The following is a 14122-nucleotide window of genomic DNA, read 5'->3' on the forward strand; positions in this document are numbered from 1 at the left end:
GGCTCGTCCCCGTCCCTGCTGTCATCCTTCTACCTCCTAGTGGCATCCTCAGGCTCACCGACATCCAGACTTGAGGGCTACTCAGGGACAACTGGGCGAGAGCCAAGCCCGCCAGCTAGCGAGACCGCGACCACCGTCGGCGAAAGGCGGGATGCACCGGTGCTGAAAAAGACCGAGCGTCTGGCCAGCTCGCGGCCCCCTGCGTGACGTCCCCACGGCCCGGCGGAGAAGCCGCGCCTGGGGGCAGCCCATAAACAAGATGGCGGCGGGCAGCTTCGTCCCCTCCCCCCTGCCCCTGCGGAGCGGGGCGGGCGGGCCCCGTGCGCTTGCCGCCGCCGACGCCGCCGCCGCTGCCGCCGCCGCCGCCGCCGCCGCCGCCGTCGCCGCCATTTTCCCAGAGCGAGAAGCAGTGACACTGAGCGGGCGCAGGGGGCCGAGTCGGAGATCGAGCCTGAGTTCGGGAGCGGCAGCAGACGGGGCATAGACAGTCGGGACAGCCTCGCCGCCTCCCCAGCACTCCTGCCGCGGCCCGCAGCGCTCGGCTCCCGGGTTCCCACTGAAGACACTGCGCGCCGCTGCCTGGGGAGGGGGTGTGGAATCGATTCGGGTCCGCAGTGGCTGTCGTCGGGGGTCGTCGGAGCGCCGAGGTGTGGAGTGACTCGTCGGGGGTCGAGCCGACCAGAGGGTTCGGGTGTCTGGTGTGTGACCATCGCAGGTCAGTGCCTGTCGTGTCCGTGGAAGTCGTGGGGTCTGCGGTGGGGAGCACTTAGGGCTCCGGGGAAGGGGTCGCTGTCCCTCGGGAGCCGGGCGTCCACACTGAGGCTGGGGCGCCTTTGCTGGGGCCGGACGTCGCTGGTGGAAATCGGATTTGTCCTTTATCCTGCCTGTCCATAGCAGTGGGGGCATTATGGCGGGTTTTGGGGTAGTGGAAGGGGAAACTGGCAGTTAAACCCCCTTGAGAGAGTGGGAGTTAGGGAGGGGGCGCCCTCCTCCCTGGCAGCGGGTCCAGGCGACCGGGGTAAGGAGGAGGCTTGTGACTGCTGGGGCTTGTGTCGGAGAGGTCCCGGGAGCTGCTATCTCTCTCTGTCTTCTAGCTGCATCTTGTTTCGGGTGCGGAGAGAAGACGTTTAGGCCTCGTTTTCTTCTTCCTGCCTTTATTCCTTGTCACTTTCTGGTATAATGTTCTCCTAAACATGGTTTAAAAAAAAAAAAAAAAAAACTCCCTGGGCATCTCTCTTTGTAGGAAAGAGACAGCTCCTCATCCTCTCCGGGAGAGGGTAAACCCGCCCCTAAGGTGGTCACCCCAGCCTTCCCAGTCTCCTCCCCCGCTCTTCTTGCATTACTGCCGTCCTCTACTGTGCCAAAGCCTTAGAATTCACAATATGGCTCATTTCAGAAAAGCTTATTTTGACCGAAAGGTTGGCACCAACGCAGTGGCAGCAGTTAGAGATGAGAAACAAACGGTTCCCTGTGCTAAACCGGGGAGGAGGGAGAGAAAAAACAATCCCGGGTGCTTGCTTCACTGGCCTTAGTTCCGCCTAGATCCGCCCTATTTAGAAGACTGTCTCGAGAATGATCAAATTTAAAGTCAAAGAGAAATCAGTGGAGTTAGTCCTAGAGTCAATTTCTGTGTTGCCTATTTTATTCAGTCTTTAGAGATGTGGATAATATAAGGTGCTTGGAGTTCTGGAGACCTTGGGAAGAATTAAGTAAGGTGCATTCAGCTGTAGGTTGGAGTTAGCAATACCTAATTGGGAAACAGACCCCCTTTCCCTTTAATTTCTGAGACGGAGAGTAAAAACTGTAATTTCCCTCTTTTGTCCTTTACAGATTCTAAAAATGGCGGCCCCAAGGCTGATGTTGTGGTAATCTAATCAGCTCGGGTCCTCCACACCCCATGCAGTGCGTTTGTCTGCAGCATATTACAGGCTTATTATGTTTACATGAAAAAGATTGGGCTTGCCCCCCCTTCTCCAAACCGTTTACAAAAATGCGTCAATTTTATTGCAAATTGCAATGCTGTTTTTAGTTGATTAATTTTATTGGTTTTTCCTGAAAGGCAAATAAACAAAACACAACTTTTGAAAAAAATAAGAAACACTTTGTCTTGGAAATTCCACCATCAAGGGACTTTTAAACATTAAAAATTTATTTAGGTACAGATAATAGTTTACGTTGGCCTTAAATCACCCATTTTTACCTAATATGTCAAAGTAAAATGTTTTGCTAAGTGTAACACATTTTACATTTTTGAGAATTTTTATCTTCAGTTAAACATACAACTCTTAACTAATTTTGTGTATTTTGGTTTTTATATTTTGTTTCAGAGTAGATTTTTTAGGGAGACCTAAACCTGTTAACGTAACTGAATATAAGGATGCTTTTCTTCCCAATATTGTGTCTTGTCTCTATTTTCTTTTGTTTTTAAAGCTTTAATAATTTTCAGTTGTTTGTATATTTGGTAAGGTGATACTCCACGCTTTACTGCCTCTTAAATTTGTCTTATTGCATACTATCATCATTATGTAAGTTAAAAGAATAAGATGTTGATTCCCTTTCCCATGCCCGTTTGCCTATTATGGGGTTGTGGACTTAGTCTGTTTTAATAGAACTTAATAAAACCATTGCTATAATAGGATCTTGAATCCATTTTATGCCATTGTCAAAATCTTCAAGACAGAAGATTAACGTCAGGTGTCATTTAGCTGGACTTTCAAAAGTGTGGTTGATTGCAATTTATTTACATAGTGGGAGGGATGTCTTTTTTCTGGGTTGAACTAAGTATAAGTAGTAAGATATCATTGGCCCATTAGTGGGGTTTAATGACCTTCTGGATTGTGCAGCAACTGGAAGATGAGTGCATTTCAATTCAGTAGTACTTAAAAAGGCTGGAGAGCACACATCGCTTTGTGAGACGTACTCCATTATAGCAACCTTAGAACAGCACTCATATTGTGAATATATGAACTAGCTGATTATAGGGTACCTCCTGCAAAATAAGTGTGGAAATAATGGGATTAGGTAGTTTTACATCCCAGTGAGTTTCATCCCTGAAGACTGACAGTGATTGAGTACAGAACCATACTTAGAATCTTTGAAATATTATATAATGAAATGTTGGTGGGTAGTGGGTGAGTTTGTACAGGGTTCTAGGGTCACTTATTTACATAATAATCTGAGTGTGTGAGTCTAGACCCTAGATAGAGTGTATGGGATCCGTGATTAAGATTTGTGATTAAGAACAAGATTGGTAACAAGAGAAAACACTGTCTATACATACTATGGGTTTCTTGTTATTGTTGTTGATCAGGTCTAAACATCAAGTAATTGGCTAACTTGGTTTCACATAAACATTGTTAGAAATAAGAAAATCTTCCTTTTGGGTTTTGTTTCTCTTTTAACTCCTGTAAAGTAGGGAATAATTTTAAGGGTTTGTTGTGCCTTATTTTCAGTATATAAACAACATAGCTGCTGTACAAGTTAGGATTAGGGAGGCGAATTTATTAACAGGTTGTGTTTAATTTCTGTTCCCAGAGAATTCTGAAACAGTTGATCTCTTGGGAGGAAACTAAATCTTTGTTTCTATGATACCTGGGTTTGGGCGATTACATATTTATCTGTTTAGTGAATTTGTAGGAAACCTGTAATAGAATCAAATTACTTTTTAAAAAAGGTTTTTTTAGCGACTGCATTTTGATCATACTTGGTTTTTGTTGTCATTATAAAGTATCGTTTTGATCCCTATTTAAATTGAGAACTTTTGCCCGTTTCCTTTTCCTTCAACGCCAGTGTCATAGTGAAGTGATAGCTGTTAATGGTGGCTATGGCTAGCAGTAATGCTCCTATGTATGATTCTGGCTTGCCTGCAGCCAGAGAAGTTTCACTATATACCTTATTAATGAGGGCAACAATTACTTCTTAAATTAGCATCATAATTTATAAGAATAATGTACCCATTTTTGTGTATTAATCTCTTAAACCTGTAGTCTTATTTTTAAAGGTGTATTATAAAATTCTGGCTGGGCATTGGTGGCACACACCTTTAGTTCCAGCACTTGCAAGGCAGGTGGATCTCTGTGAGTTCAAGGCCAGTGTGGTCTACAAAGAAAGTTCCAGGATAGCTAGGACTGTTACCCAGAAAAACCCTGTTTCGAGGGACCAAAAAAAAAAAAAAAAGAAGAAAGAAAGGAAAAGCATTTTTAGAAATTGCTACTGAAAAATAAATGTGTACTACTGTGCTTAATTTTACTTAGTTATGAAGGAGTTATGTATATTTTCATTTATGTAAAGCATTTGCTATGCTTTACCTTCTTAAATTTCTATATTTAAATAGCAATGGAATTTGAAGAGTTATCAGAATATGCAGTTATCTGAAAAGACAGTATACTATTTTAAAAACATATTTTAATAAAGTATAATAGCTTTTATTTCTAAAAATACCCCTATTCTTAGCAGATGATAGGTGATCACTTATTTGTTGAATGTAAAGCTTTAGTTTAAGTGAACATGTACTTAAAAATGGGTTAATCAGAGACAGTTTCTATTATGTTTCAGAGAAAATGTTAAATACATGTATTCCATGAGAATTATTTTTACTTTATAGCAATATACATTTTTTAGTTACTTCCCCAATAATAGGAAAGATTTATCTACTTCAAACATGGCTATGTGATATTATTAGCTTTGGGCTGAGTTCAAGAACCCAAATGACTCAGATTTATTGTCTGTTTTGTCATGAAGAAATATCGGAAGGAGCCTTATTTCCTTAATGCTAAACTGATTGTTTTGTATTAATTAAATATTTGTTTAATATAAAAGAGCAGTATTTGTGAGTGAAATTGTTTTGCACTGTTAGAAGTAGACAGTATTAACCAAAGATTGACCTATTGCTATTAAGTTATAAGTATGTTATAGAGGACATATTATGAGGCAAAGAAATAGTTCATTATTGTGAACATCTAGACTAAGTGCTAAACTAAAAACTAAATGGGGTGGAGAAAAAGTTTAGTGGCTAGAGCACTCATTGCTCTCCCAAAGGTCCTAAGTTCAATTCCAGCACCCACATAGCAGCTCACAACTATCTGATGCCCTCTTCTGGTGTGCAGATGTATATGCAGGCAAAGTACCATATACATAAAATACATAAATAAATCTTTAGACAAAAATCAAATTGTGGTGACCCAGATTAAGTAGATCGTATTTGTACCTTTAAGCATATGAAAAGTTCCTTTTACTAGTGTTTAGTGACTACGGTGCTCCTTAAATTAGAATCAGAAAAATCCTTGTTAAAATTCATTGGATACAAAGTCAGTTGTTTTTCTCTCTTGATCAATTTATTGTAGACAGTTTAAGAAAGCCATTTTCATGTTATTGGGTAAATTTTACAGCGTTTTTGGAAATCTCATTTCATCATTTACCTAAAGTGTTTAGGGTCTTAGTTAATTTTTGAGGCGCTGCCCCATATATCCCAGACTGGCCTGAACTTGCCTATGTAGCCTAGGATGACCTTAAACTTGTGATCGTCTGTCTCCAATAAATACCAGGATTACAGCTGCGCACCACCAGACCTGGTGTTAGGAGTTGGAACCAGGATTTTACACATTGGAAACAAGCCCTCTGTTCACTGGGCTGCATCCCCAGACCCAAGAGTCTTCTAATTTGTAGACAGTGACTTGTAATACATTGATTTAATTTGTAAATAAGCAGCTACTTATTCAAAATTTTAAAATGCTGGTTTTTTAGTTTTTAAAAGTGAAGTCTGAAATCTGGGTGTGGGGGAAGTGTAATAGAATACATGCGATATGAAGACAGAGGGGCACGACTTAAGGGGAAAGAAGCAGCCAGAGAGGGCAGAGTAGGAGGGGTTAGAAGAGAGTATGACGGACACTGTAGGAAAATGGAACGAAACATATCATGTTGGATTTAAATTTAAAGAGTTATTAAGAAAAATGCAAGAAGGCTAGGGCTGCAGCTCACTGTTTGCCATGCGTGAAGTTCTCAGTCCCTAGTCCTGCTCCCTGCCCCCACTATAGAAACAAAATCTCCCTCATTTCTCTTGTATTTTCACAACTGGGGGAGGAAAGCAATTCCTAGTAACTCTTAGGTTGCTTAATGTAGAATTGATCCAAAAGAAGAAGCATTTTCATCCCTGAAGTTTATTATTGAGAAATAATATTGTATCAATGCCAGCTTGGTTGTGGTACTTCAGGTCTGAGCCAAGCCGGAGACAGAAAGCTAAAATATGACAGTGGGATTTAGTTTGCTGCCATTTATGGCATGTGAAGATAACTTTTACATTTTTATTATTTTAATTTGTGCGTAAGGTAATTTTGTAAAGTTTGAGTGTGTGTGTGTTTATGCACACGTGCACAGTATGTATGGGTGAGGGCGTGTGTATGCCTTAGGACAGCTTAAGTAGTTGATTCTCTCAGGCCTTAAGCTTGTTCATTGTTTACTGTAGAACCATCTATCTTAATAACTCTGTAAGTAACGTTTTTTTAGACACCCCCCAAAAAAGAATAGTTGTGTGTGTGTGAGTGTGCGTGCGTGCAGTGTATTCGGATATAGATTTGAATCCCCTCCCCAAGAGGCTCACAGAAAAGGAGAATGGATATTAGGAAGATACCCCCCCTTCTAATAGTTTTGTTTTCTGTTTCACACACTAATAAATATAACTTGCTTGTGAGTTTACGCAGGCATCGGAAGTAATTCAAGATTAGAAGGGTCTTAATGGTACTAACTTCAATGATTGGGACTATGCTTTAGTGGCCATGAACTGACAGGAGTTTGAGACTAGTCAAATAAAAATATATAATGCTCATTTGGAACTATGCTCTGCTGTTTCTTTTAGAACAAAGCTTCTTGATTGGTTGATTGACAGCCTGTGTTGTTAAGCCTCCACCTAAGAATTTGAAGGCCAACAGATGAGTTTGCATAGCCTCTTTCCCTGGCACTAAGGGTGCAGAGCTAGGTGAGCTCATCCTTCACCTTGAGGGAGACCACAGTTTGTTTCTACCTCCCATGAGTCGACTGTTTTAAGCTTGATTTTGCTGCAGGGAACAGATACCGACCAGAGCTTAAGGAAAGGATTCGTTATATAGGGAAATCTCAGAATTTATTTGAAATCTAGTGAATCTCACAAAAAAGTAGCAAGGTGTCCTAGAGGTTCCATTCTTTGTCTTGCTTCTTGTTACTAGCTGTGCTTGGATAAGAGGGTGGTGGCAAGGAAGGTATTTATACTGTGTGGAGGGGCCCAAATACTTACTTTTCTTGCTATATTTTTTTAGAGAACAAATGGGTCTTATTACATTTTCATACATAATTGTCATTGTATGTGACTTGATTGCTGTTCTCCACTCTACATCATAAAATTGCTTTTTTGGGGAGTTGGGGTAGAGGAGCAATGTTCAGAGGTACTTGACTTACCTCCAGAACCAAATAATATTTCTCCATTTCTATAATTTATTAAGAATGTTATATACATAAAATTTCGCAGTATGTAATCTTTTGTTGCTTAATTTTGTTTTATTTTAAGATTTAAGTATGTGTTGAGGGCGGTATCTCAGTTTTACGTGTGAGTGTCCAGATTGACCCGAGTTGACCAGAGGTGTAAGGTCCCGCTGGAGCTCTAATTGTAGACAGTTGTGTGCTGCCTGACATGTATTCTGAAGGCTGAACTCGGGTCCTTAGAAATATGTGCCCTTTTTCTTTCTTTCTTTTTTCTTTTTTCAAGTCAGGTTTTACTCTGTGTGTAGCCCTGGCTATCTCCCCTCTGTAGACCAGCCTGACCTCAAACTCACAGAAATCTGCCTGTCTCATAATGGCCTGCACTACCACTGCCCGGCTATAAATAAAATAACTTATTAAAATAAAATAATGACTTTAAGTCATGCAGCTCTTTACTCGTTTAGAGAGGGTCTCACTCTGTACTTCATTCTGACTTTGATTTCAAGAAAGTCCTTGTTTCAGTCTTTTAAGGGCTGGAATTACTGGTCTGAGCTATCATGCCCAGGACTAAGACTGACTTCTTAAAAACTCAGTCTAGTTCCTCTGAGATTCTTCCAGCTTGATGCTTACATGTTTCAATACTTCATTCTTTTATATTGCTGAAAATGTCCAGTTTAATGTTTTCTTTTTATACTTGGAAGCTATGACATTAAACCATGCAGTTTGAAATTTACCCTTGTCTCTCCCCTGCCTCCAGGACAGGATCTTATGTCTACCAGTCTAGTCTTGAACTCACTATGTAGTCAAGGACAACCTTAGGTTTATGACCCTTCTGAGTATTGGAACACAGGCATCCACCACCAGTCCTGGTTTATGTGATGATAGAGATCAAACCTAGGATTTCCTTCCTGCTAGGCAAGCACTCTGTTAAGCTCTGGCCTCAGCCCTTTTCCCTTTGCCTTGATCTTAAAAGCAGCTTCTCTTGGTTCTGTCAGTTTTTCTATTAGGTAGGGGTGTGTGTGTTTTCTTACTCTTACTTTTATTCTTGTTTTTATTTTTAGTATTTGATTTCCCAATTTCTTTTCAGTTTTATTTGGTATTTAATTATTGCCTTTGCTTGTGTTTATATTCATTTGTATTTAAAATTAAAAGAATGAATTTGTTCAGGTAAACGTTGTTTTCCTTATTTGAGGGTACCATTCCAATCAGAAGTACCAGAACGTATACCATATAACATTAGCTCAATACTCTATGTTCACTTGGTTTCTAGGTCTATTCTGGATAGCAGGTTTTGTGAAGACATTTATTCTTTCTTGGACCTCAGATTTCACAGACATCTCATGGTATTTCCTTTTATATTATTCTTTTTTTTTTTTGCTATTATTTAATTTCCATGTATTTTGCATTTATCTGACTTGCCGGTTGGTGATATTAGGGTTTTTTAACTTGCACATGAAAATTTGGAATAATTGTATGGATTGTGTTGAAATTCACTGTCCCCCTTTTATACCTGTGCAATAAGATGATTTCTTACGACATTGACTTTCCCTTCCTTTCCCCCCTCTGTCTGTCTGTCTGTCTGTCTGTCTGTCTGTCTGTCTCTGTTTTCTGTGGTACTGTTGATTGAATCCAGAGCTTTGCACATGCTAGGCAGATGGTCTCCCATTGAGCTTTATGTCTCTAGCCCTTTGATTTTCAAAACAAAGTCTCCTTATGTAGTTAAAACAGGTTTTGAACTCTCTGTGTAGTGCAAACTGACCTCAGATCCATGGTTCTCTTGCCTTGGCCTCTTCATTGTTTACATTACCATTACACTCCAGTGTGTGTGTGTGTGTGTGTGTGTGTTTGAAACAGTGTCTTACTCTGTAGCCCATACTGGCCTGGAACTTGCAATAGCCCTGCCTCACCTTCCTGAGTGCTAGGATTACCCACAGAAGACATCATACCAAATTTTTGTTCTTGATTGTTTTAGAAATAATAATTTGACCATAATGAAGTTGCATTTTTATTTTATTTTATTTTGGTTTTTCATGACAGAGTTTTTCTGTGAAACAGTCCTGGCTGTCTTGGACCTCGCTTTGTGGACCAGACTGGCCTCGAACTCACAGAGATCCACCTGCCTCTGCCTCTGTCTGGGACTAAAGGTGTGTGCCACCACCGCCTGGTCTAAGTGCAATTTTTATTATCATTTGATTATTTTCAGCAATATGAATTATCTGGCTGAAACTTTTATATTAATGGAGAAAGTGAAATAGTTTGTTTCTATTTTATAGTCTCATGATGACATGTAAATGAATTGCTGAGATCTTTTCTTCAGAATGAAGCTAGAAGTCTTTCATTTCACTTCATATGTGATTCCATGTTTTACCCTGAACATGAGTGTTTTTACAGAGATGCAATTCTAGGTATGCCGTGTGATAATTTTTGTAACTCTTGCTGTGTAGGTTGATAATTCATTTGATTTGTGAGGCTAGAACTGTAGTTTCATCTTAGGTTCTCTGATTTGTTCATCAGCTCTTTATAGAGGACACAGCAAGAGACACACAGGTATAATAAATAAACCATTGCTTGAATTAAGCTAATTACAAGCTTTTTATTCTATTTTTTAACTTAAAATTATTGTTACTTAGATCAGATAGATGTATTTAGTGAAGGTTGTATAAAAGGACATACTATTTACTACATATCAATACATCATTTTAGATTACATATATTACTCCACTAAATTAAATAAGCTGATCTGAAGAAAACAACACCAAGGAAATGCTACCAGGGAAGATGGCTCTTTACGTTATAGTTTACTGCCGATTGTTAAGTTTAAAATTTTACCATTGTGAGGAAATACAGAACAGTAATGTTTCAGTAAAGCAAACTCATTTTGTGCATTGCTTGCATTTTGCAATAAAATGTTGTAATTTGTTGTGTAGTTAATAACTACAGCATTGTGAAGTAATTGTGATAAGACCTTGGGTATAGGAAAAGAGTAGGGCAGTGCTTTTGTTTAGTTGGCTTTCGTTGTCTTTAATTGTGAAGCAATTAGAAAACGTGACATGATGACCTTATTTTCAAGGTTGTGGAAGAATCTCCATACACTGTTTCCTGAGAGAGTAAGAAGTGCAGTACTTGTAGTTGCAGTTAGCCTCGTAACCTGAAATGCTTGGGACCACCAGAAATCTTTCAGATTTTGTAATGTTTACAGATTGAGGGTCCCTGGTTGAAAATTTGAAATCTTGAGTATATTTCACAGCATTTTTAAATGTCAGAAATTAAATTTAAAATTAGGGATGTACACCCTGTACTATATGTATTGGTTGCCAAATATGTATAACTATTTCTTTGAAATTCTTTACACTCATTATGTCATATTCTTCTCAGAAACTCTGATTTTTGTATTCCTGTTTTATAAACAAGGACCTTAAATATTAGAGGCCTATTTTGGATCTTTTACTGATGTTGTTTTGTTCTAAGATGAGTATCACTCAGTGTCTCCAGCTCCTAGGCTACAGCAGTTCAGCTTTAGATTCAAGCAGGTAGTACTCAGGCATGCACTATCATGTCTTGTTTACTTTTATATTACAATAATTTGAAATATAGTAGCTTTCTTCTGGTCACACATGATTTAAAAGTATGGACAAGTTTTCTTACAAAATTCAAACAATTTTGCTGGGCGATGGTGGCGCACGCCTTTAATCCCAGCACTCGGGAGGCAGAGGCAGGCGGATCTCTGTGAGTTCGAGACCAGCCTGGTCTACAGAGCTAGTGCCAGGACAGGCTCCAAAGCCACAGAGAAACCCTGTCTCGAAAAAAAAAAAAAAAAAAAATTCAAACAATTTTAACTATCTTATTTTCCGTTTGATAACTCTTCCACATAAGGTCTGATCAGTATTTGTCTCATCCGTGAAATAGAAATTAGAGTAGACATGCTGAAGATCAGTTGTAAAAATTCAAGGTAAATGTAAGAATTATTTGAGGAAATACTACTTTTCTTTTTTTTTCCCAGGTATAACATGACAGAGACAAAGAATCCTAACAGATACTGTCCTGTAGTTTATAAGATTGCCTTTTGTTCCTAAGTTGAATTATGTCATTAAAGAACAGACTTTGAGTAGATAACAGTACATGGAACAAGCACAGTGGAGTGAATTTAGATTAGAACATTTGACATTGAAACTCTGAATCTTTTAGTCACTCCTATAAATTTTGTTTTTTCTTAAATCACTATTTTCTCTATTAATTAATTATATTAGAGAGTATTAACTCCAACTGAAGAAATAAGAGTTCTCCCTGATATGAATGATTTATGCAAATAAAATAAATTTTCTTGTATATATTTATAAACAGTAGAATAGAATTGGCTTCAAGTCTGGTTGTTTCTTAAGCTGAGTAACCAAGGATAAGTTAGTCTTTCCTAGCTTTTTGTACTTACCTTGAATTTTGTTTCGTTTGTCTTTTGAGACAGGTATTATGTAGCTCTGTAGACCAGGCTAGCCTTGAAATCCACAGGGATCTACTTGCTTCTGCTTCCTGAATGCTTTAATAAGGTGTGTGCTTATACCATGCTCAACTTCCTCACTTGGAATTGTGAAGAATAAATAGACTCCTCATAAAGAAAGTTTGCTGCTTATTGCTCCACTTGTAAATATACTATCAGATCACTACCAAAAGACTTGGTTTTAGATACTTGTACAAAAAGAAATTCCATTTTTACTTTTAAAATAAGTGTTTGCCAGTTATTCACTGACGAGTGTGCTTTTGTAATCCTTCTTGTGGCATTCTAGTTTCATTCCTTAAAGAATGTTAGATTCAGAAAGTTCTTGTTTCTTTTCCTTCTTTAATGTGCTGGAATTGAACCCAGAGCCTCATGCATGCCAAGCACACGTTCTCGGCTGAGCTGTACCTCCAGAAATTTACTTTCGTTCATAAACAATGCAACGTAATCCCAGGAAGAACATGAAAAACTACTCTGTGAACACTTTTACCTTTGTATTGGGACCTTAATAAAGAATGCTTTCTTCACCTGTTTTATTTATTGTGATTTCAGTATAACTGGTTGCTACTGTACTTTGCTAGTTCGGGTGATTCTTAACTCTTGTGTTCCCATTTCTTTTAAACAGGGTTTGTGGATGCACTTAGATGTTTGCAATGAGCACTGTGGCTGGCATGCCCCAGTATTTTGGATACCAATGCATAGGACTCCATAGTAATCGAATTTACCAGAGGCGAACGTCATGAGCATAGCAATCCCTTTGGGGGTTGATACAACAGAAACATCATACCTGGAAATGGCTGCAGGCTCAGAGTAAGTATTTAAATACGGGAACTAGATAGGGAAAGGCAAGGCATATATCATGCAGTTGTCACGTCCAAACAGTCTTTATTTATATATGTCATTTTGGATTCTTGGCTAAGACATCAGAAGTTAAAAGAACAACGTTCCTTTAAGATTACTTAAAGATTACTTAAATTTTTTGTTCTTTTCGTTTTTGTTTTTCGAGACAGGGTTTCTCTGTGTAGCTGTAGAGCCTGTCCTGGAATTCACTCTGTAGACCAGGCTGGTCTTGAACTCAGAGACCTATCGGCCTCCCAAGTGCTGGGGTTAAAGGTGTGTGCCACCAACACATTATTTTAATAAATACCCTTTGTTCCAAAATTCTCTTATCTTTTGGGAATTTGCTTTTTGTATTTTCCACTTGCAACACTTCAAGAAATGGTTTTTGTTTTGTATAACATGAAAGTATATGCTCCTTTGGAATAATTTTTCCTAAGAAGAAAACAAAACATAAATAGTACCAGTTTTTGCCTTGTGAAAACCACCAGAATTTTTGTGGTTTCATTATTAAACTTTCAAACTCTCTTTTTTTTATATAAGACCTTGAGGCTTGAAAAGACCGGTAACACATTTATTTCTCATTTCACAGAAACATAAGCTGTTGGTATTGCTTTCCTAATAATATTTAAAAAATAACTAGCATACTGCTTTTTTTTTCATTTCCAATTCACTCTCAAGAGATATTGAAGTATCATTATGTAAGATGTTAGATGTTGGTGGGATTGTGGATATTTGTCTGTAGCCCTAGCTTTTTGTACTTACACAGATTGTCTGGTCCAGCCAAGGCTATATAACTTGATACTATCTCACAAGATAAAAAAGGAAGCCAAGGAATTTTCTGTACATTTCTTTTGTAATTGCTTATGAATTGATAATTATTTTAAAATCAAGTATTTTAAATTTTTATTATTATGCTAACGTAGTGGGTATACAATTTTAAATTGTGTTATTTTAAAGAAGGTTGAATTGCTAAAATACAATCTTTATTGAATTAATTTGAGATAAAGTGCTCACTCATTGTTTAAAGTACTAATATTAGACCAAATTTTATAAGGCCACAAAAGATTTGTTACATTAGAATAGTCTTCATGTCTATCCTATTATTATGTCTAAGTACTTCAGGATCTACAAACAAGCAGTTTAATGAACTGGTATTTCATTTCTCAGTTATATATTTGTTTTCACAATGACTGACAAGGGCTAGTTTTTTGGTTTTTTTGCGTGTATTTGTTATATATTTTTTTAAATTAAATATATCTAAAATATTTTTATATATAATCAAGATAAAACTATTTCTTTTGTTTTGATTTTTTTTGTTTGTTTCTTCCTCAAGACAAGGTTTCTCTG

At 38.3% G+C, this 14122-nt stretch overlaps 1 protein-coding gene across 3 annotated transcripts in view; it reads left to right on the forward strand.

Moving 5' to 3' along the window:
* The first annotated feature begins 568 nt into the window (after positions 1-568).
* The window catches only part of Kmt2e (lysine methyltransferase 2E (inactive)), a 61824-nt gene continuing 48270 nt past the window's right edge, over positions 569-14122 (forward strand). For 2 of the 3 annotated variants that reach the window (XM_050139774.1, XM_050139776.1), the window contains exons 1-2: positions 569-715; positions 12561-12745. In XM_050139774.1, coding sequence (XP_049995731.1) covers positions 12675-12745 — 71 coding nt within the window. In that variant the 5' untranslated portion in view covers positions 569-715; positions 12561-12674. Of the gene's footprint in view, positions 716-8716; positions 8790-12560; positions 12746-14122 lie in introns of those variants that run through there. The other variant, XM_050139775.1, reaches the window with a different exon arrangement.

Source organism: Alexandromys fortis, unplaced genomic scaffold (genome assembly GCF_014885135.2).
Source record: "Alexandromys fortis isolate MF-2015 unplaced genomic scaffold, M_Fortis_MF-2015_v1.1 scaffold_38, whole genome shotgun sequence".
Taxonomy (NCBI): Eukaryota; Metazoa; Chordata; class Mammalia; order Rodentia; family Cricetidae; genus Alexandromys; species Alexandromys fortis.